This window comes from Pyrgilauda ruficollis, unplaced genomic scaffold (assembly GCF_017590135.1).
Source record: "Pyrgilauda ruficollis isolate IOZ18807 unplaced genomic scaffold, ASM1759013v1 scaffold58, whole genome shotgun sequence".
NCBI classification, from domain to species: Eukaryota; Metazoa; Chordata; class Aves; order Passeriformes; family Passeridae; genus Pyrgilauda; species Pyrgilauda ruficollis.
This window is the reverse complement of record NW_024527488.1, coordinates 3,017,450-3,044,173: the sequence shown is the minus strand read 5'-3', so window position 1 is coordinate 3,044,173 and position 26,724 is coordinate 3,017,450. Positions and strand designations below refer to the sequence as shown.

At 43.4% G+C, this 26,724-nt stretch overlaps 2 protein-coding genes across 11 annotated transcripts in view; one reads left to right on the top strand and one right to left on the bottom strand.

The window, feature by feature from the left end:
* Window positions 1-5,486, top strand: part of SCLT1 (sodium channel and clathrin linker 1) — a 29,351-nt gene extending 23,865 nt beyond the window's left edge. Inside the window, exons 19-21 of one of the 2 annotated variants that reach the window (XM_041482317.1) lie at window positions 2,057-2,135; window positions 3,249-3,433; window positions 5,247-5,486. In XM_041482317.1, the coding sequence (XP_041338251.1) occupies window positions 2,057-2,135; window positions 3,249-3,416 (247 nt within the window). In that variant the 3' untranslated portion in view covers window positions 3,417-3,433; window positions 5,247-5,486. The remainder of the gene's footprint in view (window positions 1-2,056; window positions 2,136-3,248; window positions 3,434-5,246) is intronic. The other variant, XM_041482318.1, reaches the window with a different exon arrangement.
* Window positions 5,487-7,792: 2,306 nt separating this feature from the next.
* JADE1 (jade family PHD finger 1) overlaps window positions 7,793-26,724 on the bottom strand; it is a 44,313-nt gene continuing 25,381 nt past the window's right edge. For all 9 annotated transcript variants that reach the window (XM_041482311.1, XM_041482309.1, XM_041482310.1 and 6 more), the window contains 8 exons: window positions 25,616-25,773; window positions 22,345-22,532; window positions 19,039-19,250; window positions 18,196-18,363; window positions 16,823-16,939; window positions 13,556-14,086; window positions 11,847-11,964; window positions 7,793-11,338 (listed from right to left, as the gene is read on the bottom strand). In XM_041482311.1, the coding sequence (XP_041338245.1) occupies window positions 10,437-11,338; window positions 11,847-11,964; window positions 13,556-14,086; window positions 16,823-16,939; window positions 18,196-18,363; window positions 19,039-19,250; window positions 22,345-22,532; window positions 25,616-25,773 (2,394 nt within the window). In that variant the 3' untranslated portion in view covers window positions 7,793-10,436. The remainder of the gene's footprint in view (window positions 11,339-11,846; window positions 11,965-13,555; window positions 14,087-16,822; window positions 16,940-18,195; window positions 18,364-19,038; window positions 19,251-22,344; window positions 22,533-25,615; window positions 25,774-26,724) is intronic.

Sequence of the window (26,724 nt, the reverse complement as noted above, 5' to 3'; positions counted from 1 at the left end):
TGGCCGTGAATGCTTTTCTCTGCATCCTGTAGAGTACATGGAGTGAATTGCATGGCATCTTGAGATGAAGAAGTTGCCTCTTTTTCTGAAACATTATTCTTGGCTGCACTTGTGCAATGTTTGGCAGCCATAGCTGCTTATTTTAAGATGTTCATTAAAGAAAAAAAAATTACCAGGATGAGAGACAGCTGCAGGTACTGGCAGTATACAAAATTCATAATTACTAAGAGTAACTGAAGCATATTATAGTATAATTCAACCAAAAAAAACAGCTGGCACATGCTATATTTGTCATGAGAGCTTTGCAGAAAGTACTTGCTGCAGCTGGTGGATTTATCACCCGTCTGCTGAAATGCTGGAAGCTCACCTTTTGTTTCCTACTCACTTAGCAAAGACAATGTGCAGTGGGGGCTGGTGTAATTATCCAGCAGTTGGGGTTATTGCTCAGTTCTAATACTGACATCTCATAAGTTGTGTTTGGGGGAGGGTTAACACTCAGAATGAATCAACTGTCTAGCTCAATAGCCATCACATTTCCTGATGCTTACAAGGTTAAACTGTTTCTTTCTAAATATATGTGCGGTGTGATCTCATTATAAAAATAATTTCTTGATCACAGCTGTGTATGAGCCTGTAAACTCTGTTTATGGTCTGTGCTGCTAAGCATGCTAATTCCACACCTCAGCACAAGCACAGGAGACAGGCTCCTTTCAGTAACTCAGAATTTTTAGGGCACCTAAAAATTGGTCTCCTATATTGAAAATGCTTCATTTGATGCTTAGTACTAATTACAGAGGACAAATTACAAAAATAGTATTACATACTAACATACTGTCTTGATCCTGCAATCTTAATTCTTACTTTATATAGAATTCATGTGTGATAACAAGTATAACCTAAATGTGATTTTAACTGTTTAACAACATTGAAATATCTGCCCATGTACTTTAATTTCTATGAAAGTTTAAAGCTGTTGAAGTTTTTGTGATATCTACTGGGACTGGTGAAAGAGGTTGAGAAGGGGGGTTGAGAACAGGTGAGTGGAAACTCCTCACCAGATGTAGTGGCGGCCTGATGTTACACGTGCATTGCAACCTTGTATTTCAAGTGCCATTTATCAGTTCTCAGACTTTTACCAAGTACTAAGTTTAAAAGTTTACAAAAGCAGATCATTGTTGAGAACTAAGTGTCGTCATTAAAATAGGTGAAAATCTGAGGTTAAAGTATCTGCTACCTTACCTCCATTCCCTCAAAAAGAATAAAGGCCTTAGCTTTCCATGCAGTTTCAGCAACAGGTAGAGCATTTAAGGTGAGGTGGTAGAAACTGGTCAGAGGTTAGAGCAGCTCACTAAGGTTTGCATCTTTCCCTGGCCAAAATTACTGGAGTTGTGTCTTTAGTCATCCCTCTTCTTGTGCTGACAGAAGGCAAGAACTGTTTCCTTTAGGCTCTAGCTCAGAAATTGTCTGTCATAATCCAGATGTTTTCTGTCTTCAATACTGTGTAAATTGAGGATCAGTAAAACTCATTCAGTATAAAAGTAAAAAGACTGCTTTGAAGTAGGTGGTGTTTTCCTATTCCTCACAAAGTGTCACATTGTTGTCTGTCTCACAAGTATAGAATGATTTATTTTTAGGTACTTCAAAGCACCTTTAAAAATGCCTACATTGAGGTCTGGTTATGGAACACTAATTAGAATGTTAATCTCAATATTGAATTTACTGTGCAAAATGCAGCTTGTATTTATTGCATACTAGATAGCATGCCTCCAAAATAAGATTCAATAAACAGGGGAAAAAACCTGTAAAACATCAAGTGCTCTTGACAAAGTCTTGCTGATTCCAACAAATACATCTTGTTCCTCTGCCATTACAGTTTTGAATGCACAGCATGAAGAAGTGCTGTGTGGTGCTTTTGAAATGGGTGTTTTAAGAGTAACCCTGTAATTAAAACCCACCATAAGCCTCCACAATTCAGGGAACTATCTATGAAATTACATTCCAATAACTGAAGTACTACTGCTGTTTGCCAATCGGCATCTTTTCTTCTGATTCCCAGAAGTGAGCTGCGTCAACAAAAACTCCGTGGCCAGGAGCTCATTTCCCAGCTGGAAATAGCAAATGAGAAGGTAACTGAGGTAAGATAATGACTGATGTGACAGCTACTTTCAGTTACAACCTGATGTGCATACACTTAAGATCTTAGCAGAAACCTATTTAGGTGAGTTATGTTGCTGGCTTAGAGAAAATTAAGGATTTTTTGACAGGGATAGTCAGTAACTGTTGGGAAGCCTCACTGTTTCTTGCTGACTGACGTGTTCCAATGGCAGGAAGACAAATGAACTTTACTCTCAAATTACAAAAGTGAAAGGGGAAATCATCTTTCTGTCTTTCTAAGTGACTAATCTAGCAATTCTGGACAAGTTTCAGGAATTGTTTCTGAACTTACTTCTGCCTGTGAAACCCTGCAAGCCCCTAAGCAGGAGCAGGCACACTGGGATTATGCATAACGTGGCACATACAGACACCAAGTTCTCCGTGTGCTGTGTGTATGCAGAATTTACATTCTGTGTCCATATATGAGTATAGCTAAAAGCATTATCCATTAAATATGAAGGGCAGGGTTGTTTTGGAATGTGCATTGTTCAATAATTAATGGCCACTTTAGGAAAGGGCTTTCCTGTCAGCCTTATAAATCTGGAATAACATCCAGTTCTATCCAGGATAAGTCCTTCTGTCTTGTTTTTTTTGTAGTGCTGTGTTATTTAGAGGACAAAAATTATATGAGAAGTGAGTAAAGGCTGTTTAAGAAAGGCTTTTTACAGACCCTTTGAAGGGAACAGAGGAGATCTGTAGCAGATTTATATTTTTATAGATTCCCATTTGTATTACCTACTGTATTCCTCTTTCTTCTGAGCTAAATAGCTAAACCATTTGCGTTGTAAGGTTGCATGGGTTAAATAACCTGAATTAAAATGTTAGCCTTAATCCATCTTGCTTCAAGGTGGTGAAATGAGTAAAACTTCCCCTGCAGATTGATTGATTGGAAAAGTCAGATCATGTCACATTTGAGCTGGAAATTCTCTATGATGTGTCAGCAGTTTGTCCTCAGGCTTTTATTGTAAGGGGAAAGCAGTTCCACTTCTGACATTCCTCTTGTGCTAAGCTTTTTTTTTGCTACTTTATCCACTGAGTGAGTGGGTTCAGTGAAAAAGAACTTGGCATTGTGATGAGAGATTCTGTTTCCACAGGATGAGACGTTGATGATGGAATATCAGGAATACATCGACAGGCTTCAGAAGAGGCTGAGCCAGGCAGAACAGAGAGCAGCCACAGCATCCCAACAGGTACCCAGCTCACAAAAAGTGTTATCCAAGCACATGGAATATGCAAAAGTGCTCACTTTACATCATTCCTGAGGCAGAGATGATCATTGGTGAGCATTATTACCAACACGATTTTAACAAGCTTGGATTTTGGACATGTCACCTTCTGACAGGATGTTTATTTGACAGCTTAGGTTTGTTTGTGGAAACAGTTTCATATGAATGAAACCTGCACAGTTCAAAATGTGTGAATGAAGGCGTACAGGCCTTTCCAGCTTCAGAAAAGGCAAATTAGCAAAGACAAAAAACCCTTAAATAATTGTAGCTCCTGTTTGCTGGTCTGCTGGAGTGCACCCACTGCAGTTACCACTGGCTCTGTGTAACAGCTGCAGCAGCTCCTGCAGTGGTAAAAATTGTGAAGAGTAGGAAATGCTTGTTTCTTTCCAGGCCATTGGAGAGGTAAAGGAGAGAGAGTGTGTATCCCTCCTGGTATTCAGTTTTTCCATAGTGTTTCAGATGTACAACTTGAAGCAAATCCTGTGGGGGTTTATACTCTGAGTTCATTTTTTTGCCAAGGAACTTCATTACTCAAGTTGGCCTCCTATTAAGTAAAGATGGTCTTTCTGTTTTTTCTCTTGTTTTTTTTTTTTTTTTTTTTGCTTTTTTTTTTTTTTTTCAGTGATTTAGGAAAACCATTTGCAAATTACAGCTTGTTAATGTGGGTGACCCCATGTGAGCTGCAGAGAGGAGAGATGTTTGGCTGACCTAAATTGCTCAGTTAGGACAAATGGCAATTTTTTTCCCAACAGCAGTGAATAAATGGGCATAGCGGCCAAGCTGTCATAACAAAAGCTGTGGTTCCTGGCTCTAAATGCTCTGTCATGACAAGGTCTATTCAGCTGCTGAAGATTTGCTCTGAAAGAGGAATTTTTATTTTTTTTTAACCTCATGTTTGTTATGTGGATCTGTTTAGCTCTAATGCTTCTAAGATGCTGTCTTCCCATAAAAACCCAAACATCCTTATGTCACATTTCAAGGAAATAAACTCATGGCCTTGGTGCCCATAGAGGAAGAGGTCTTGCTGTTCCTGAAAACATTGGTAATTAGCTGTTCCTCACCAGGCTTTCTCCAAAAGATAACAAAGAGATTTGATGTTATGCAGCCCAAATGCTGTTACCAGACTTCAGAACTGCCTTGCCCTCATGGCAGAGGTTACTGCAGAGGCCTGGGTGCTCTGTAGTGATTTCAGAACTGCTGTGCCAAGCCCCCCTTCCTTATTCTCTCCACCCCAAAAAAATACATACTGGCACTATCCCTGCTGAAAGTCTCCAGTACTGCTGCAAGAATGTCCCCTCTTCTGAATCTGGGTATTTATTCTCTCCTAGGCCCCAGAAGGCTGAATGTTCACATGTGAATTCCATCATATTCAGAGTGCTGATTTTCTCTATTCCTAACCTGTAGGCTGAGGGCTGCTTTCTAACTTGTGTGTTCTCACTACTTTATCCACCTTCACTGTAAAATTGTATCAAATATAGACTAGAGCTGGACTAGTAGGGAGCCTAGAAATTACACTTCTATTGTGGTCAGTTCAATGACTGTAAATCTTAGCTTATTCTGAAAAAATAATGATTCAGTAAGAAACATAAAAAATACAAGATAATGTTTGCACAAATTTGAAACATCTATCCTGTAGATGTTTTTTAAAGTGTATTCCTCCTACCTATCATCTTGTATTCTCTGGGATCTGAATTAAGACAAAAGCAGTAGTCAGCTACAAAGTATATTGTAAATTCTGCTGTTCACGCTGCCTGTGCTTGTTCCCCCTCCTTCATGACACACTCAGTGTGGAAGTTCTACTGGTACTGTTACTTTGATCCTACAGCAATTATTAAGAAGCTATCATCTGCTTGTGTTTCATTACAGCTCAGCCTGATAACTACACAGAATAAAAAAGCTGCTTCCCTGAAGGATCTGGAAAATATTTAAGCACATGTTTTTATCATTCACTGTGTTGGGAGTTAGGAGGGCTGCTGGAGAACCTTCATATTGGAGCACTACAGCCAAAAGCACAGCAAGGCTTGTAAGACAGATTCTGGTAAGAAAGGGAGTGGATGAAGATCCTGTCTCTGTATGCACAATAAAGATTGGAGGAAGACTGCAAAATGTTGTCATTCAAGTCCTTTAATGTAGCAAATGAAAAAATCTGACAGTGCTGTGGCACATTCAGGGGTTTTTGGTCTAAAATCCACTAGCTTCAGCTGTGATGAGATTGTGTACAGGCAGTAGATAACACTTCTTTTGAAATTCATCTTGGCTTTGCTCATGTGCAGTCAGTATCTTTAATTTTTCCTTATAGTGCAGGTAACTTGGGAACAATTTGAAGATCCTTTGTGAATTATAATTAGACTTATTACAGCATGAGTGCCAAAGACTTGCTCTTTTGATGGTCAGTGTTTGAGCTGCATGATGCCTCCATTGCCTTCCAGTGTGAAGAATTCAGTTTGGTTTGGTTTGATGGCCATAAAGTGCAGGTAATAATGAAAAAGCTGCTATGACTACTCAGCTCATTTCTAAGCTCTCTAATCTTCCTGCAGTTGTGCTTTTTCTTCTTAATATACTATCAATTTCATAATTATTTTGCAATTATTTTGCAATTTCCTCTTGGTCTGCTGCCTTGGTTTGGACGTATCTGGGAGCTTCCATTCTCTTACTTCAGTTTGCACATAGGTGAAGTCATCCAGGCTTTATGCCTTCTGAAATAGTGTGTTTCAGCTGTACAGATGCCAAGATGTGGGAATCCTCATGTACATGGAGTTTTTTGATAGTTGAGACAGGTCATAGCTATCATTGTACAATTACAGCCAAACTCCATTTTCTCTTTCAGCATATATTACAAGAATTTGATAGGTGTTTGAGTGATTTTGAAGTGCTCACATCTTGGCCTTAGCTGACATAATTGCTTGTCCTTCCACTTAAATGTGAAGAGTGCAGTTCTGGTTTCTAACCTCTCATGCAGCTGCTGGGTAGTGTTGCCCAGTGCTTGATGGAAATGTCTCATTTGGATTAATAAACCTGTGTGTCCATGGCAGTGGATCTTCACCATATTTGCATTTTAGAGGACAGAGCTGGGCTGATCTCCCTGTGGAAACAAGACTTTGTGCTGCCTCCTGAAATCTTGGCTGTTCAGGTAGAGCCTGCAAGATGGATACACCCTCAGAAACAATTCCTACTTGCTGCAGGGAAAGCCACTAGTTCCTACAGTGGATGCTTTTTCTTCTTGATAGATGCCTGTATCCACTGCAATCTCTAAATCTCAATTTTAGTTAAAAGATGTCAAAGGTTCTCCAAAACAACATGGATACATTTTTCAGGAGCTCCAAGTGTCTGTTTGGGTGAGATTTTCATCAATCAGCAGAGTGATACAGAGGCAGGCAAGTACCAGGCACCTTGTTTCCATTTGCATAATGCACAGCTGAGATGATGACAGGCCACCTGGAAGATTTTGTGTGAGCCATTAATCCTCTTCACTCCTCAAAGGCAGGCTCTGGCTGTGAAGTGAAACCTGGCTGGAAGGGGCAGGCACTTCTCAGGATTTGGATATTTGTTCCTGGAGGCAAAGAAGGGCACCTGCATGCTTCCCTGTTAATTATGGGTATATTCATTTCACCTTGAGGTGCAGCTCCTACCTGGTGGCTGTTTGCCAGAACAGGAACTGCAGGGATGACACAAAGGAAGGGGCAGGAGAGCAATTCCAGCAGCTGACACAGAAAAGGAAAAGGTTTCTGTCCTCATCACAAGGAGGAATGTGGTGACATGGAGCTCATCATACACCCACCACCTCCTTTCATTTCCCTGAGGTGGCTAGAGGAGGCTGCTCCCATGTTGCTACCACACTGGGAGATGTGGTTTTTTCAAGATGGATTGCTCAGTGTGTCCTTTCACAGCCTTGCCTTGCCTTTTCTTGCTCAGCACCATGTCCATTCCATATTTCTGCATCTGGAGTTTAGAGGAATCCTCATCTCCTGGAAATCCTGCTATACAGGAAAATGTTCCCTCAGTAATGCATGACCCCAGCCAGTTCAGTGTGTCAATGAACTTTCAGCCTGATTATCCCAAAGATCCATGGGTTCAAACCTCAGGTTCCTTTTCCAGTGGAACATGTACCAAGATCATGGACTTAACAAGGACATCCTCTGTCTACAAATGTAAATGTTTTGAGGTAAGCAACATCTCTGTGAGGATGCCAAGGGGAAAACCACACAGTGTGCTGTTGCTGGGATGGGCACAGCTGTCAGTAACAAGCAGTCCTAAAAAAAAAAAACCCTTAAAAATTTACAAAATCTTGCAGCTGCAGTGTGCGTGGTGATACCTGCACTAATCCATGAAAGCTGTCCAGATCATTGCAGTGAAGTGTATTTGTAAGAACCCAAATACAAATAGGGGGAGGTCTAAACCACTGCTGGCAAGGATACTGCAAAAATGTACAGCATTTATTCACATACAGACAAAAGGCACAATTCTACGGAATATTTTAACAAAAAATACAGCTGTTTCAACTAGGTCTTTAGAAATACTTCAAAAAAGGGAGAAAATAAATACAGGATTGGGCCATGTAATATAAAATAGTCATCTCTACATATACTTTTTTATTTCTGTTTCTCTTCATGCACCTTTTTTTAATTAATTTCAGCTGAATGGACACCAAAGCTAGGCACATAGTGAAAAATCTGTACAAGTTTTACAAATGTCATCACAATTGTCTCAAACTTCTGAAATCAAGATTTTTACACAACATGAACCCTTCATTTAGATCTGTGTGAGTTTATAACCTAACAAATGACATTCCAGGCAACTCTACAGACGTTCAACTAGCCTACAGTTGGACAGAACACACGGATCATATCAAAGATCTCTTGGTCAGTCAGCAAAAGGAAAGGTCACGCTTGGAAACAGAACTCCAGCAAATCCCAGTGAAACACAGGGGTGGGTTTGTCACTGCAGTACCTGCAGCACCTCCTGCTGAGGGCTAAGCACAGGGACAAAACTAACCTACAGAGCTGGTCGTACCACAGCCTTTTTGGTTTGGGGTCAGCTCCACTGGAAACCTCACAAAGCTTTCTGCCCTCAGTGCCAGGGGACAGAGCAGCTAAGGCATTCACTCTGCACAACATAAGTCTTCATAATATAGTGCAAATTAACAAGGTACCTCTGTCCAAGGGGTGTGAGGTTAAAGGTTTACTCAGAATCCAAATTTAGGGTATTCCATCTATGGCTTGACAATTCCTGTGTGGTCATGAGCTTCTTTCTTACACAAAATACCAGTGCCTGTCTGGAGAATGTTGCTGGATTTTGAGTAGAACTTACTGGCTTTTACCTTTTCTCTGTTTGCTGTTTATACTTTGAAGACATCCCAAGAGTGGCTGTGTAACCTCAGTCACCAGTGCCCTGCTTTACTTTCACCTCTGTAAATCATTTATTCTTGGGACCAGCAACAGAATTGTGAAAGTATATTATCTTACACAAAATTCCCCTTCCTCAAAAGATTAAGACTTCCAAGTTTTAAAACAGGGATGCATTCTGGTAAAATATTTAATTGATAATGTTAACTTGCATAGCAAGATAGGGTGTTAAGTCTGTTTTATTCTTCTGATTGAATCCTCAGTCCTATGGCAGAGGAATTCTGTGTTGTCAGTGTTCCCTCCTCCGGAGGCAAGGATCAGGCATTCCAAGGTGAGTGGATGCCATAACAGCAGGCTGGGAGTGGGAAAGCAGAGGAGAAGAAGATTCTTCATGCCCGTCTCTCTGTTAACACATTGCTGCTGCTGCTTTTCACCAGTACATACCTCTCCTACATCTATGAAAAATTCCAAAATGGACAGGCTCCTAATGCTCCACTGCAGTGTGTGCACTCAGTACAAAACAGTATCCTCACAACCTGTTCATATTATTGCTCACAGCTTACTCATTATTGCCACTTGCAATTATTAAAAAAGTACACAGTCAGAATACAAGTTCCCTTTTCCATCAAATCTAATCCATAATAGAACCAAATAGTTTTTTCTTTGCTCGACTGTAAAGAGCTAATCACAATGTATTGCCTTTGTGTTTTATCCTATTTAAAAATATATATTTGTGTCCATTTAAAGCAACCTTTTAGTGTCATAAGCCTGACTCTCCCAGTACATATCATTAGTGCATCTGTGGTGGCCTTTGGGAAATCCTCCTGCCTAGTGCCATAGAAAACTTCTGTCTGGAATTGTCATCACACTCCTGAAGGCAGGCGCCTGACCATGGGTGACAGGTTATTCCTGGAGTGCTGGAACCTCCAAACCTGCCCCTTGCTCAGAATTGAGCCATTTGGGAACATCCTTTATGTCAGTCCCTATCTTTCAAGCCCTGCCCTGTCCCTTCCTCCTCCTCCAGTGCAACGTCGTGGCTGTGCCTGGTCATCATTTACATGTAAACTCTGGAGCACAGGGAGGGGTTTGAGCTGCCACCTGTGCTCAAACTGAACACAACAGAACACATTCTGCAAAGAGAGGAGAAAGAGCAGCCCCTGCCCAGGGACAGGGAGCATTTGTAATGGGACTTGACTTACCAGTGCAGTGCAGTATGGTCTAACAACCATCTTCCATTCAATACACACGAGTTAAATTAAGAGCTTGTGCTTTTCCAGAAGTCAGGGGAAGGGAGTAAAATTTTCAGTGCCTTTTAGCTAGAAGGGATGAACGCAGCCTGATTCCTCCTACCCTCCCAGCCCCTTTTAAACAATTTTTGCGAGTTGTGTGCATCCCAACTCCTGTTTCAGTAGCGATGCCACTTTTCTGCTTACTCACGAAAGTTGCAAATAAGGGAGATTCAAACTTCTCACAGAAATGGGGAGGGTAAGAGGGTGTGGATGAGCTGAGGAAAAGAAAAAGAAAAAAAAAAAAACCAAAACCAAAGAGCTTAAAACAGCTTTAAGTGCATGTAAACATACTTATACAACTCAGAAAAAATGGGCTTTCATTTTGTCAGTCTGTAGCTCTAAGAATGCTCCTCTCCCACACCGATGGGTAAGGTGGAGTTGGCTTGTAGGCAGTGTGACTCTAGTGACCCCGTCCCTGTGTCCAGTCAGGTGGCCAGGATGCTCCTGCGAATAATGTCCGTCCTCCTGCCGATGCTGCTGCTGGGGCTGAGCCTCTGCTGCCTGCACTTCTTCTCAGCCACTTCAGGCTCCGAGTCGCTCATTTCGGCGTCGGGGACGTAGCCATCGTTCTCACTGTCAGGCTTTAACTTGCTTTTTGTCCTCTCCTTCGCTGTAACTCTGCCCACGCCCAGGTAGGGGTAGCTGGAATTCTGGCGGCAGGCCTCCTCCAGGCTCTCCCCCTGCTGCTGCCTCTCCCCCTTCTTTGGAATTCGGAATCCGCCCCAGTTTTTCCCCGGGCTCGTGGGCGTGGTAGGCACTTTAACTACTGTCTGATTAGTGTTTACTTTGACCAGACCCCCGTTACATTTAGGCACTATATCCCTCCGAGTGCCAGGTGCTGCTGACCTCCCACCGGAGTGGTTCACAGCCCTTTTGTTTTCCAGTTGCCTCTGAGAGAGTTCTGTGGGTCTCAACGGTTTGTGGTTGTGTTTGGAAGTCTTTTCCTTCAGCTCTGCCTTCGTCACCTCGCACTGAGGGCGACTGTCCCTTCTCTTCCTGTGCTCTGGTAGAACGACGCTGTTCTTCTGCTGTGCCGCCACAATCTGTGTCTCGGCAAAGGGCTTGTCCAAATTTAAAAAGCTGCCTGGAGCTGCACCTCCTTCCCTCAGGCTGGGCTGCCTCAGCAGGGATTTGCTGTCATTCCCAGACCTGTCTCTTACCCTGTCTCTCTTGTGGGGTTTCTTCAAGGAGTGGGCCAGAGATGTGCCCATCTGCTTCCTGAAGAACGCAGAATGCCACTTCAGGTCCTCGATCTTGGGGGCGTTGGGGCCCAGCGACGGGCTGTTGAACAGCACCGTGCTTTCCACGGAGAATGAGGAAGGCACACCTGCATGGAAACAAGAGTTCAAGTCAAGCAATCCCATAGCTCTGTAGATAAATACCAGTTTGCAATGTACCTGTTTTAACTCTGCTCCTCATGCCTGACGTGTTCACATAACAAATGGCTGTCTGGCTGCCTATCCTGCACTTTTAGGTCACAGCTCTGTGGCTGTGTCAGGATTTCACAGCATCCTGCTGGTGTGGTTTGATATTCCTGTACCTGCACTTAATTACACTTGAAGCAAACACAAGTCCTAACACTCCACGAAGACAAAGACACTCCTCAGAGACAGAGGCAAAAAGCAACAGCAAGTGGATCTCCCTGATGCCATCTAAAATATGGTTTATTAGTTACTCAATAGTTCAAGGATAATCTGGCCACTGCAGTAATTTTGAAGGTGTTCATCTTTCTGAGGAATGAAATGAGAACAAATGAGGCCCTGTTTGTCCTTCACAGCCTGTAAGCAATCCTTGTCCCTGTGCTCTAACATGAGCAAGGGAACACTGAGGCATACCTGAAACTCTTTCTTGTTCCAACTGCTTTGTGTAGCTGTTGAATATCTGTTCCTGAACTTTGCAAACAGATCTCTTGATTTTTTCTCTCCGTGTCACCATGTAAGTGAGGTTACGCACCTGGAAGACAGCAAGGGCGTGGGTTTTACAGGAATTGTATTCCCAGGATATTGCTCTACCTGTGCTTTGAACTCATTCAACTGGAGTACTACCCACCTTTTAAACAAATGGTGTACAATTAAAATTTAAAGCATTTAAATTTGAACAATTTAAATTTAACCACCTTCAACACAATTCTTAGAGAACAGTCTGTTTAACTGACAAATTATCTGTTGAATTGACAGGCAATTCAATTGACAGATTATTCCATCAGATTTGGAGAAGCACAGCACAGAAGTAACTTCTACAAACACCTGAGTCACAGACACACGACATCTAGGGAACTGTTGGAAATCTTGAATGTACTCAGTATTTAATACTTCCCAGATGAGGGAATGACTGAAGAGTACAGGTGGATGATTCTAAGGCTCCTCTCTCAGGGGTGCAAGGTGGTGCCCTGTGAATTAGAACCTTCTGGCCTGATCTGGAGAAATGTAACAAGTGTGTTTGTTTTTGCAAAGGTCCCTTTTTTAAAATCCAAATTATCTTGAATGTACAATCAGTGGGAACAGAGTAGTAAAACATTAAAATATTACTAAAATCACATATCCTGTTTTGACACTTAGAAGGGGAAAGGATACACACAGCATAATTTAAGATCCAAGGAACATAGTTACAAACTCTAATTATTTAGCTGATCAAAGAGAAGATGACAAGAAAGCTTGAGCACATGGAGCAGGAACAAAAGATCCCAGGTAACAGCTAGGATCTGGGCCATCTGAACAGCTACAGAAGGGCCATGGGCTGGAGGTGAAACTACGAGAAAATTCAAAAGAAAAACTACAGAAATTCATTGTAAGAGTAATTAGGCATCAGGATCCTTTACAAAGGATGCAGTACATCCATGAGCACCTGCTGTCCTGATTTAAGGATTAGACAGTATTATGAAAGAGAGGCTCTGGTTCACCTACAGGTTACAGAGGTAGGACCTCCTGAGCCGGCTTTCATCCATGGCCTACATGAGCCACGTGCTGTAGGGACGTGAAAAACTAATTTCAGTGTTCTTTTGGGTTCTAAGAGCTCTTAAATTAACCCAAAAAGAAAGGAATTCAGGATCAGATGTACTTATTGAAACACCAAACTGATCTTATTGAACTGTTCTTCAAACGTTCAAAACCTAAATAAATCAAACATCATTTACCTCCCAAACCTACACTGATCATCCTACTCTGGTATGCCAATGAAAAACAGATCTGCTGCAAATCAAGGTAAGTTTCATCATCCTTTTCACTGGGTGAAAGCATGGAAAGCCCTTAAAAGCTGAAAAGGCTTCAGCTGGGGGCTGCAGTACAGTCCACAGCCATCAGAGTTAATCAGTAAAAAGGCACGAGCAAAAACATGACAGTCCAGTTGCAGGTGATTGAATGCTACACGCCAAGACCTGCTGGCCCCGTGACTGACCTCTGTGTGCAAAGGGCAATTGCTGTGCTCTGGAGAAATTTAGTTAATGGCCTTGCCTGACAGCACAGCTGTGAGCTGAGCTGCAGCTCGGGGTGAGCACACTTTGGGAACTCAGCTAACTGTGGCCAGCACAGGCAGTGCCGGGGCTTACCCGCTCCAGGTCCTGCCGGAGGTGCGTGAAGAGCTGCAGCCTCCTGAACAGAACATCCTGCTCCCGTTTAGCCAGATTGTCCTCCTCATCCTTCTTTGGGGTAATCAAAGGCTTATTGAAATTGGATTTCCTCTTCAGTTTCCAGTACTGGTAAAGGAATTCCACTGGCTCCTCAGGCAGCCGCAGCACTTTGGCCACTTCCAAAGACTCAACAAAGGTGTAGAACTCGTCCTCCAGCTGCTGGAGCTTCTGCTTGCGGAGGCTGACCCTGTGGGCCTCCTCCTGGTTTTGATCCATGCTGTGGAAAGGGTCCATGTGGGCAGGAAGGGAGGTGTCCTGAATCCCATTCCTGTTCTCCTGAGCTGGGCTTTCACTCAAAGTCTCAGCATCCGCTTTCTTGGTGGAGCTGTGCTTGGGACAGTAGGACTTGAACTTCACCTCGTCGTTCTCGGCCAAGATGGTCTTCATCTCCAAGCCGCGGTCAAATGCACAGGTAACGTGAAAGGCTGTTCTGCAGTTCTTCACTGAACACTAGAGAAAATAAATCACAATTAACCAAATAAATATAAAAGTTAAGAATCCACACTGCCTAAAACTGTTGGAGAAGTCGGGGCTGCTTTGGAAGAAGAACTCTGTCACCACACTCTGCTTCCAAGCTGCGTGCACTTCCTTGCTCCCTTTAATTAGGGTTGTGACTTAGTGCTTTCAGGCCAGGCAAGGATCAAGTGGCCCAGAGGGACAGGAGTGTTTAACCCCCCTCCAGCCCCACCATGCCATTCCATGAAGAAAAAGCCACAAGAGGAACACTCCCACTGACACCAGGGCCACTTGTGTACAGCACCATTACCGAAGTGAAGTGTTCCCCTTTGGAATGTGCCAGCACCAGGGGGAAGGAAAAACATTGTTGTGGCTCCAGGCCAGTCTGAGACTTTTAATTAAAAGTCTTTCCCAGCACCTGGACCCATGCTATCCAAAAGGCCTCAACCAAAGGGAATTTTTTTCCCTGTTATCCCAATTTTATTATGTCAAATATTAAATCACTGTCAACCATTACTTCATTTCACAGCCTTCACTTCACCTTGGAGAGGAGGAGAACAGGAAATTCAAATGTTGTCATTCTTCTTTCTACTCAGTGAACTCAGCCATCACAGAGTGATGGGCACTAGTTCAGCTGATTTAGCACTTCATTTCCATTACATCTAATTTCCTTTTGCAAAATGCTATCATACATACCACCAGCCACCAGCTGAAAGGTTTAAATACATATAAATATGTATAGATACACAAACACACATACATATGTGTCTGAACCCACTCACACCTCTGGTGAACAGGATTTAAAGTGGAAATGAGCATTGGTGTTCCTAAGTAGTATGTTTAACCCAAGCCACTGACCCTGAAAGAGCAACAAAGTGCACTGGGATGTTTATACAGTGCTTTGTAAAGAAGCCAAATCTCTCTCTCCTCTGGGTTTTCCTGCTCAGGTTGACTCAGCAGCCAGATGGCTTATAAAGGTATGGCAGGGTTTAAACTGCACAGGTTTCAAATGAGCAGTACTTAATAAAAGCAACCTATAAAAGGAATTAAAATATACCAAAGCATATTTTGCCCTTTCCTCTCCTACTGACAAACAAGCCAGGAGCATCCTAACTGGAACACTGGGCAGTACAGAGAAGTGCTTTAGCCATAATTAGCTCTTACTGCAGCTCATGTTTTATTGGGAGAAGAGGGGAAAGCCTGTCTCGTCAGGAGGAAATCTGCTGAACCTGGGGGAATAAGCAATCTTGCTTCTCCCAGCTTATTGCAGCTGCTCCCTGACCAGCCTGGCACACACTTCCAGCTGCCACTTTTCCTAATTGTTGTGCACATAGCAGAAGGTAGCCTGGAGAACAGACGAAAACAGCTTCAGCTACGTAACAGCAGCCAAGAGGAAGGGGATGGCTCTGCAAGGAGGGATTTTGGTTGCAAATTTATATGCTGTGGACAGATTTATTTTCTCTAGTTAACACTTACTATTTCATACATTCCTCACATGGAAGTGGCCTGTGATAGGTTTCACTGGAACTACTCTGTGCTGCTGATTTACAACTCTTCCTGGCAGCCTCAATCAAACAATTAGGGGCGGAGGAGAAAAGGGAAATGGATATAAACTCATTTCAAAGCAATGTAGGACTTGAGCTATGTTTGTGTCCTAATACTGGCTTGACCACCGTGGATCCTGTAACGCCAGGCTAGCCCCAGAAGAAAGAGCTCTACCTCAGCCTCCTTATGAGACTGTAGTGTCATCCCTCTCTGTCTCAGGGAGCTGCCTGAGGATTGTTTTGCTGCTGGAAGTGCTCTGAGGATGAGGAGCATCACCACAACGCTAAGCTATGTCTTACTGTCTTTTTCTACATAAGCACAACACTGCCCCAAATGGGTCACCTGTCCTTACACTCCCTTGTGGCAGTCATATTTTCTGGAAAAATCCCTTTGCCCAGGATTTCTCTCCTGGGAAGCTGACAAGCCTCAGAGAAAAAGGAAAACAATATTATCTCATTTGCTTCTCCTGTGTTTTGCTGCTTTGGAATGTGGTTGGAGATTGTTTATCCAACAGGTGATTGTTTCATGTGAATTGTTTTGACTCAATGGCCAATCAGGGTCAAAATGTGTCGAGGCTCTGGCAAGAGTCATGAGTTTTCATTAGTATCTTTCCTGTCTGTATCCTTTCTGTATTCTTTAGTACAGTATAGTTTAGTATTCTTTAGTATAGTATTCTTTAACATAATAGTATTCTTTAATTTAGTATTCTTTTTTTAATTATTCACTTTAGTATTAATATAATATCATAAAATAATAAATTAGCCTTCTAAGAACATGGAGTCAGATTCATCATTCCTTTCTTCGTCTGGGAACCCTGTAAATACAATACTCCCTTATCATTTATTCTCAAGTAAAGGACATCAACATCTTGTGTGCTGTCCCACTGTCTCCTCTTTCAAAAATCTGAGGTTTGGTAATATGTTTTCTCAGTCTTTGTAGATTTTTAAATTTTTCTTAAGAGGATTATTTAACATTTCTGAGTGGTTTTCCACTGTAAGGGATCTACAGGTGCCTTACAGCTAACAACCCAAAATAAATATGCACATGAAACAACACTGCCCACTGTAAAATGCTCTGGTGAAGATCAGGTCAGTTAAATCCATAGTAACAACCAGCAACACATTTTCCTATCTACTAAAAAGTGACAAAAGAAAACACATGTAGACATTTGTGTGGTTAAATTACCTGTATAGAAGCTCCAACTTTCTCATTACAAAGGCTGCACACCAGTGCCCACCTACTGCTGGGAATGTGGGAAACTTTTGTGATGGGTTCCATTTTTTCAGGGCTGCCAATGCTCACCTAAGAGAAAAACGGTCAAAAAAATTGGAACGACTATGACACTGTTAACTGAAAAGAGAAACAATTTTATTACAGACGTCAAATTCCTTGTGTGTATACACAACTTAGTTTGTCCAAAATTCCTCAGTTTATCAGGATCTAAAATTCTTTTTTGAAAAAAAAATCAGTTTCTCACTTTGTGAACAAACCTACCAGTTTTAAGGTGAAGCTCACCAATTTAAGATTATCATACAGGATGAATACTTTGACTCTGAGCACCCACAGGAATTCTGTCAGATCCAAACTTTCCTGATTCACCTTTAATGTCCTGTTTACAAAGTGAAATGGTATCTGGTGTCCTTGTTAAATGAGTTTTGCCAGCAGCAAAGGCCTCATTTTCCAAGGCCTAATTCTGATTGGCAAAGGGGATTTAATTAGCTTCTTTACAGGTGAAGCATCATCCCCTGCCAGAGTTTTTACCTAACCAAGAAGCTTTTATACTTCATTTTGAAGTTGAACAATGCTTTAAGGAGGTTTTTTCTCTCCCAGAATCCCAGGACCAGCACCTGTGGAGTCTTTGCTTCTTTTTTTGCCAGGACCAGGATTAAATGTGCAAGAAGGTTTTTCTTGTTCAGACTCAGATTAGTTTTATCTGTATTATTTTATCTATATTTTATATAGATATATATATTTATCTATATAAAATATAGATATTTTACCTATATTTGTTTATTATTTTACCTATATTTATTAGTTTTTATCTATATTGCAGTCTCACAAACTGTAAGTCTTACAGCACTTCATTCTAACAAACTAAAAATTAAGCCCTCTCTCTCTACAAGGCCTTTAAGGATAAACTGTCCAATTAAGAAATGACACCTAAATTATTTTTAACCCAATAACTAATTACTTTTAACCCAATAACTAATCACTTGTGTCCTGCAATGCGGATTTTTCTATCCAATTACACAAAACCACCCAAACCCATGAAGAAGGTGAAGAAGGACCAGCCTCCACCCTGAGACTTCAATCTTGCTTTACATATATTACTATAATCTAAAACCTCAAACTCGAAGTTTTCCACCCTGTGATATTACACACTTCTAGTCAAACTACACCCCCATAATCCCAGTCCTACAATTTTCACAATTCAATTTTGCAAGCCTTCTCCACGGCCTCAGGTCAAACGCAGCGTTCTCCTGGGGGTCAGCGCCTGCCAGCACAGAAAGCCTACAATTCCCAGCAGCCAGGCTTCCAACAAGCAAAGCAGCACCCACCTCTGGAATCCAGAGAGCACAGCTGACGTGCACCCACTTGGTGCCGCTGCGGGTGGGCTTCATGGCGCCGCCCTTCTTGGGGCACAGCAGGCACTTGGGCCGGACGCCGAGCGCGCAGGTCCGGCACAGCCAGCTGCCCTCGGGCACCTTCAGGATCCCGTAGCACGCCTGTCCCCACAGGCAGCGGGGCAAAGAGAGCAGAGCAAACAGCACGGTGTTTCGTTGGTTACGCACGGCCTCACGCAAATCTCACGGTTATTTTTACTCAGAGGGAAAATTGGAGGATGGCAAATAATTAAGAGCGCGTTTTTCAGAAACTTGCATCCTTACGGAGCCCTCTGTCCCAATTACCATTGGCTTTAACGCATTTCAGTTGCAGGTTTGATGTGGTTAGAGAAACCCTACAGGTCTGAAAATACCAATTTGGAAATACCAATTTGCTCTGTGTGTCTTGTGGGGTAGTCACTTGTACTTAGAGCTGTCACAGGCCTAGTCCTTTATCATTAGTACAAAAGCAGGTAAGTAACATACGCCAGAAAATGTGTTTCCTGCTCACCAAACAAGTTTTTCCAAACAGTGAATGACAATAGAAACTTGTTAAAGCTGGGAAGGAAGGACAGGCTGATGGGAAGGTACCTGCCAGAGTAAGAAGCATCCATGGAAACAGATAGGCTAAAACTGTATCTCTTCTTTTACATTAAGAAAGCTTCTGAACTACCACAGAAAGGTGACACACAGCAGTGCTTCCTTAGCACAGCTCTCTGGAATAAACCCCACCTGTGTCCCTACTGATTGTCCTTTTAGAAAAGTTTGTTACCACCTGACACCATGCTACTGCCATACCTGGTGCACACAAATATTGCATTTGTCACAGAACACCATTTCATTGCCATCCTCCCCATCTGGAGACTGACAGACGTCACAGACGACATCCTCGTCGTATTCAATGCCCAGCCCCTCCTCCGTCTCGATGGCATGGTTCATGTTATCATAGCAGCGCTGCTCAAACTCCTCCATCACCCTTTCCATGGTGTACTCATCCAGCTCCAGCATCCCTGCAAAACAGCAGTTGTTCACATAGTTCAAGAAAAGAGTGAGAATCATCACCACAACCAGCTCCACCTTCTTTCTGAACAGCTGAGTAGACACAGCCAATCCCCATGTAGACACGTTTCATTCCTAGACAAACATGCCTGTTCCAGCATAAACCAGGGAAACTGTAAAAAAATGGCAAAGCTGTCTTATAACTGTATTAAACTAACCAAAGTGGAGTGTGCAAATCTTTCAAATTCTAAGCAAAACTTTCCAAGACTGAATCTGGCTTCCTGGTCTTGTTCTCATTTTTTCTTCTGGGACAGCACCATCTATGGCTTTTTCTCCAATTTTGCCATCCAGATGTTGACTCTTTGATGAAAGATTTGGAAGTATTTTGAACCAAAAGTGATGGAGCAAGGAGAGAAAAATCAATGACAAAATCTGCTATTGGAGGGAATCTGCAGTTTCTAACAACATTTGCTGGTTTATCACAAGTTCCAGCCCAACAGGATGCAATCCCATCTGAGGTCTTTATCAGACCCTACAACAATAAATTGTTTTAAAAAGTGAAAAACTGTAATAAACGCAACATCAAATCTGGGACAATAAATGCCATATCTAATCTGAAATTCGCTCTTTTCCAAGAGAATCCATCAGAACATTACTCATGACACAAAGCTACAGACCCATTATGTTGTGGTATTTTGTAATTAATATTTGTTTAGAAATTTAAAGGCCTCCCTTTACAGGTAACTCTCGCAGTTTATATCGTGGGCATGACCTTCTGTCATGTAGAATATCCCTTTGGTCAGTCTGAGTAACCTGTCCTGGCTATGCTGCCTCCCAATTTCTTTTGCTCACCTCCTCTCTGACAGAGCATGAAAGAAAAAAGGAAAGAATAAGGAAAAAAAAAGCCCCTGACTTAGGATAACAACAGACCCCAAGATATCAGCGTGTTATCGACACCATTCTCATTAAAAATCCAAACCACAGCACTTGTAACTGCTACTAAGAAGAAATTACTCTCTCCTAGCTGAAACCAGGACAGGCAGAGAGGATATGGCAACCTCAGGATGGGTGTTTTAACAAGAAAACTCTGAGCTCTCCCTGTGAACAACTGAGCCAAAAATTACACAAAACAAAGAGTAAAAAAACTTCTCTACCTCCTCCAGATCAGAAGACAAACACTCCACAAAAGTACTTCCAGCTTCCCTTGCTGACAGGTAAATCCTTGCAGCAGGGATCAATGCATCTCATGCTACCCAAACTGAGCAGCTGAAAAGTAGCAAGAGGGAGCATCCAAAATCCTACTGATGAAAGGATTTTGCCCTGCAACCCCGAACTGCTGCACCAGCAAAGCAGATGATGGCAGGTTTTACACCAGCCTGCAACTGAATTCTGTCTGCTCTCACTTGGCAAGTGACCCTTGGAGATGTGACTGACTGCCTGTGCATTTGCAAGGGTCACAGAAAAGGCAGCAGGGGCTGCAGCTCCTGTTGAGGTGTTCACAGTCATTCTTTTCCAGAACCACTGCATGTTCTTAGTACCTGAAGCACTCCTACAGGGATCAAAGAAAACACAGGGAATCCATGGCCCCAGGGACACTATAAGGAAGTGCTCCAGGTGCAGATCAGGAAGTAGCTCACTTCTCAAATGCCCATTTGTAGTACCTGCAGTGTGCAGTGTCTGACCAAGCACAAGCATGTACATGTTTCAAGACCCCCAACGCTGCCTGGAACTGACAGGAGCATTTCCTTCCCTCTGCATACAGCAAAACTGAGTGGATAACGATTTAGAGCAAACAAACTCCAAGAAACTACACCAAAACATAGGATCCAACAAATTCCAGCTGTTCACTGTGCTACGTGCAGCATGTACTTTTAGAGGTTATGCTGGTGTAGCAGAATGGGGCTCCCTGCAGAGGTACAAATCTGCCCCTCTTGTGCTGCTCACACCCCACTATAGGAGCCCTTGTCTGGTTTTGGCAAAAAACAGATAGACTGGATAGAAGGATACCAAACAAACAATAAAAAGTACATTTTTCCCCGGAGGAAAGCCAAGGGAACTTGCTGCTGCCGTTCTCCTGAAGGTAACTGGAAAGGTAACCTAAACTCTGGAACCGTAAACTGAAATCCTCTAAGCCCAACACGAAACCTGAGCAGGGCTGATGTGAGATCTGGAAAAAAGGCCTGGATAAGAGACCAGGCCAAGACATCATCTGTTTCTTTCAGGTATTGGTTTAAAAAGGAGAAACAGTTATAAATGGTAATTTTGTGGTTTACCAGTTCTTCAGCCATGCCACCTATGGGCTACAGCCAGGTAAAACATGTTTGACTAAACTGCAGCCCAAAGCAGGGAACTGCCACAGTGCCAAAACAAAACCAAAGGTGTTCACCAACATGTCCAAACCTCTTCCATCTGGCACAGCATTTTCCCTTGGCCAAACAATGTGGCAGAAGTTCTGTGCTGACTTACATCCTATTTAGTTCCACTGAAACGCTCTCCTGAAGCACTCACCTTACCAAGGTAACATTCCAGTTTGCCCCTCTCCCCTATCCTTTCCCTCACACAACTCATTCTGCAGAAAAGCTCCCCTTGTGACAGATCTTCCTCCTGCTTTGGAGCTACAGCACACAGTCACAGTGAGGCTTGGGAGCTCCCTCCAATAAATCAGTGCAGGAATTCCTTCCTGTCCCATTCCTGTCCCACTCAGCTGGCACAGATTATCTAAACCTGCCAAACAACTTGTCCTACCTTCTCTGCACTGAACACCACCAGCTAAAATGATGAAATAGGACTACCTGGAAAAACTACCAGAGTGGTCTCTCTGACATTCCCTTTGACATCCAAGATGGCAAACTAGGAACTTTGTGAGATGGAAAGCAGCAGAGAAAAAAACAAAACATGTGGCCAGATTCTGACCAGGTCTAAGCAGATACAACACAGGAGTTATGAAGGCATCTATCTCAGGGCTTAATCACATCAGCTCTGCTCACATGATTACTATCTCCTCATACTCTACTGTTTCTTCCCACTGCTGCCCTACCTGAAATTATTCTTAAGACTGCCAGCTTTAAAAAGAAACAAAAAGGCACCAAATCTCTCACTGCTCACCCATTTCTTTGAATTCTTCATTGGCCAGTTGCAGCCATGCCACATCCACGTCGTTGAGGTCGTAGCGGCACACGCTGTCTGCCAGGGTTCGGATGTCCACGTAGCCCAGCTCCGGCGGCTCCGCGCCCGACGACACGATGAATTTCCTGGGCCGCGTGAAGGTGATGGCTTTCGTCTCAGACACCACTCTGAAACAGACAACGCAGGCAGGCATGAGGAGTGCTGAGAGGCTCAGCTCTGGAGAATTCAAAACGCTTTGCTCTAAGTGACTAACAAGCAGCAGCAGCAGCCACCTAACCGTCCCAGCAATCACCTGGCACCGCTGAGGTGGGAAAACAGTTCCATGCACTTCCAGAACTGATTGGGGGTATTGTAAGAACTTACCTGGAGTTAAGAATTTAACTGGAGTTGTCTAGAAATCCAATTCATTGCCAGAATTCTAAATAAAATTAAATATTACAGGACAGAGCTTTGCTTTCTCTTACCTGAAATTCACACTTGTTTAAAGCCAAAGCAGGGATGCTGTATTTTTACACAGTGGCTGCCATATACACACACGTTAAACTCTGGTTTAAGACTTTTTTTTAAATCAATCTGTTTAACTAAAATACTGACCACAAGAACATTCATGGAAAAAAGAAGCATTCCTGGCTATCTCAGTAGAGGACATTGCCCTTTCTCTTAGTCAACAGCACACACTGAAATTGAGCTTGAATGAAACCTGCTTCACAACACAGCCCCGGTCCCCCCAGGAGCAACAGGCCACACTGCCAAATGCCTGCCTCCTGCACTACCACTGGAGATGATTTTTTGGGGTGCTGGTGCCACCAGGGAGACTGCACCACCCTGTGTTGCCACAGCTCTCTGCTGGGAACAGCCTAAGCCCCACAAGGAGCAGGACAGCCTCCACACCCCACTCTATTCTGCCCTCACCTGAGGTCCAACATGTTAACTCCTAGCAGAAACCCTGTGTCTGCTGCTGCTGTATTTTCACAAACAGATCTCTGTAAATCCTCTACCTCTTTCAGTCTTGCACATCCCTCAAGCTTCCCCTCCATCTAGCTTATTTCAGACAACGAGAAATGGTGAGCAAGAGCCAAATGCTGAATTTGGAGCTTCTGAGGTGCTGTGAAAAATACAAATGTGAATGACCTTGCCAGCCTAGCTGCACTGCCCTAACTGTTTCTGGTCATATTGCACAGTGTTCAAATGTTACAGACTACTATGTCTTCACAGAGAATGTAATTTAAACTGGGCACTTCTCTCCAAATCGTCTTTATCATAAATTCCTTCCAGAGTACCTCTCTGTGGAAACCATAACCTCTGGGCAGCACCCTGCCACAGTAGTGGCACAGAAGAAACAAGCACAGTGACTCTGACCTCAAAACCACTCCCTTTCCTGGCTTTATTTCTAGGCTAGGAAGAAGTAAAAAAAAAAAAAAAAAAAAAAAAGCAACCCTTACTACACACTGAAAGCTACTGAGCTGAATTGTCATTCTGAGCACACCTTTACAGTGAATCTCCACACAGCCTGGCTCCTGTCTCCTGCTCCTCTGCCCTCACCAGTCACTACCTTTTATTCACTGCTATGTTCCTTACCAGCACCAGCTCCCTGTACAGCCTTGGCTCCCATCCTACACCAGCTAGGATCTGTCTATTGCTTAGTCCATGTACAGAACCACCCCCTCCCTCCCAAAGTCAGGCTCAGAGCAGTTCCTGCACTCCAGCAGCACCAGGGTAGGGCTCTCTGAGTGTTTTGTGAGGGAGCAAAGAGGACAATTAGCAGGCACCAGTGGGCCCCTCTGACCAGCAGGTTCTCAGCACTAGGACTACACAAGATAGCTCAGCAGAAAAGGAGTGGTGCCTGCTGTGCCAATACCTACAACTGTGATGCCTTCTTTCCCCGTCTCTTACCATCTTAAATTTGGAGCAACATCTCTATTGGCCTTTGGCAAAGAACAGCTCTCTCCTAAGTCAGTACCTGGACCTGCTGTAGCCATCAAAGCCCCTCCCTGACAGACACAGGGCAGTGATCCACTGGGAGGTTTTTCTTCTGCCCAAGTCCCCAGGTGTGTGGCCCCCCCACAGCCTTGGGAGATGCTGAACAGAGGAATCAGAGAGGAGCAGGCAGTGTGAGTGCACAGGTACTCTGTGTGTGTGTGTGTGCCTCTGCAGGGACTGGGAGAGGTCAGTGTGGAACAGGGAAAGGGGGTGTTCCCATCTCCAACACTGCAGAGCAGAGGGCAAAATGCCAGCTTGTCCTTGGAGCTCCAGGTCCAATCCTTTAGAAGAAGGATGGACAGGGTTTCCCTGATGTGCAGGTTAGCCCCTCCTAGTGGGGCACTCTGCAGGTGACTGCACAGAACAAAAACAACACTAACAAACTTTCCTGAGGCCCCCTTAATCCAAGGCTAAAGCTGCAGATACAGACCTTATAAGAATCAGTCAGTGTTCCATCATCACAAATTTTTGGCTGTGTATCATGGATTGAGCTGCTGTGGTCCCACCAGCACTGGTGGGTCATTTGGTAATGCCATATGGGCCAGCCTGGACTGACTCAAAGAGATCCAGAATGATTAAATGGCAAAAATCCTTGCTCTTATTTTCTCCAACCCCTACTAAGCATAAAATGGGCTGCAGCACACTCCTGCCCTTAGAATTGCGGTGTTTAATTTGAAACAGGAAATAGTATCTATGTGTAACAAACATGGCAAGGAAAATAAGGGGCTTTTGGATAAGAGCTAGAAAATCTCACATTATTTAGTTACATGAACATCTGGAGGGTTCTTAAAACAGTTGAAATGTTGTACAATCAATTTCTTAGGTTAATAAAAGAAATCACAAAAAAAAACCCTATGAAAACAAAATAAATGCTGTGTTTTCTCTAGCCCTTAAGCCTGGTTTGTCCAACTGTTCCTTGAAAACAACCTATGGCTTGGAAATAAGCAGAGGGAGCACCACACAAGGGCTCTTCCAGCAATGATAAGTGAGCTCAAGTCTGGCTTAAAAATAGAAGCTATTTTTAAGGTTCTGTCATCACAGCCCATTGCCAAAAACAGTTCTCTGGCATTTGTGTTCCACATGGGCAGAACAGGCCTAACTCTTGACCTCTCTGACCATTCCAAAAGGTGATTCCAGGCTGCTCTTCATCCTGAGAACAGCACACCTTCCCAGCTGGGTGTTGTGCAACAAAGCTCAGGAAGCCAAGGCAATGTAGACATAAGCTGCCAGCACAAACGTGTGTATTTGTTCCCACTCCTCCAAATGATACCTGGCTACTGGTTCTGGGATGGTCCCTGGGCTAACTGGCACCTGAACTCCCTTTTCCCACTCCTGCCTCCAGGGATCTGCCAGCACATAGTATTCCTCAGGGTTCAGCTGGAAGGAGTCATGTAACTTCATGGCAGTGATCAGGTCCGTTCTGAACACCTGCAAAGAGAGTGACCAAGAGAGAAAAACAGAGACACTGACATTTGATATCCACACTCCACCATTCACAGCTTCAGGGTAAGCACGGAGCACGCTGGGGAACAAGGTCACTGTACCACCAGTGCACCAGCCCAGCCCACTGCAGAACAGGGATTGGCTCCATGGCAGGGAAAGGGGTGGCTGAAGGCACAAATACTGACAGGATGACTTCCACCTAACTGCACTACAGCTCCTGGAGCTCCTCCTGCACTGGAAACTTGCTCTAGAAGATGTTACCCATTTTCACCTCCATACTGGCTGCAATAAAAGCTGCAGGAACTCCGAGTTGTAAAACAGCAGCACAAGGAAGATTCATTTTTGCTCACAGACTTTTTGGAATTTTTTTTTTTAAATTATTGGAGTTCTGACTCATACCAAGACATTCTAGAAATTCCCTGTGGTAGAAATCAAGGCGTGACTCCACCATGACCAGCCACAAGAGGAAATTCTAAGAAGATGACTCTTTGTGCAAGTACTTATAAAAATAACCCGAAAAAGAAAAAATAAGGCCCAAATTGGAATTCTGGTGGCAGCTCCCCATTCAGCACAGGTATTTATTCAATCAGCTACAGACACCTCTGTGTCACAGTTGTAATCTTCCTTTGCCTTTGCAAAGGCATCCATCTCTAAAGCCAGCAGGATGTTTGGCAACCTGTGGGCTAGCAGCCACGAACAAGCAGCCATGCTGTCTTCAACAAGCCACAGAATGAAATAAAAAAGGGATTCACTACTGTGGCAGGCCTGCTGCGGCAGCTTCAGCCTGTTGGCATTGCAGAAAGACAAGTGCTGCTATCACAGGCATCCCAACTACAAGGCTGCACTTGCTGGCAGAGTTCCAGCCCTTCCCACCCCCCTGCTCCCTGCAAAAGGCAAGGCCCCCCTCACCTCCACAACACTAACTACTCCACACCT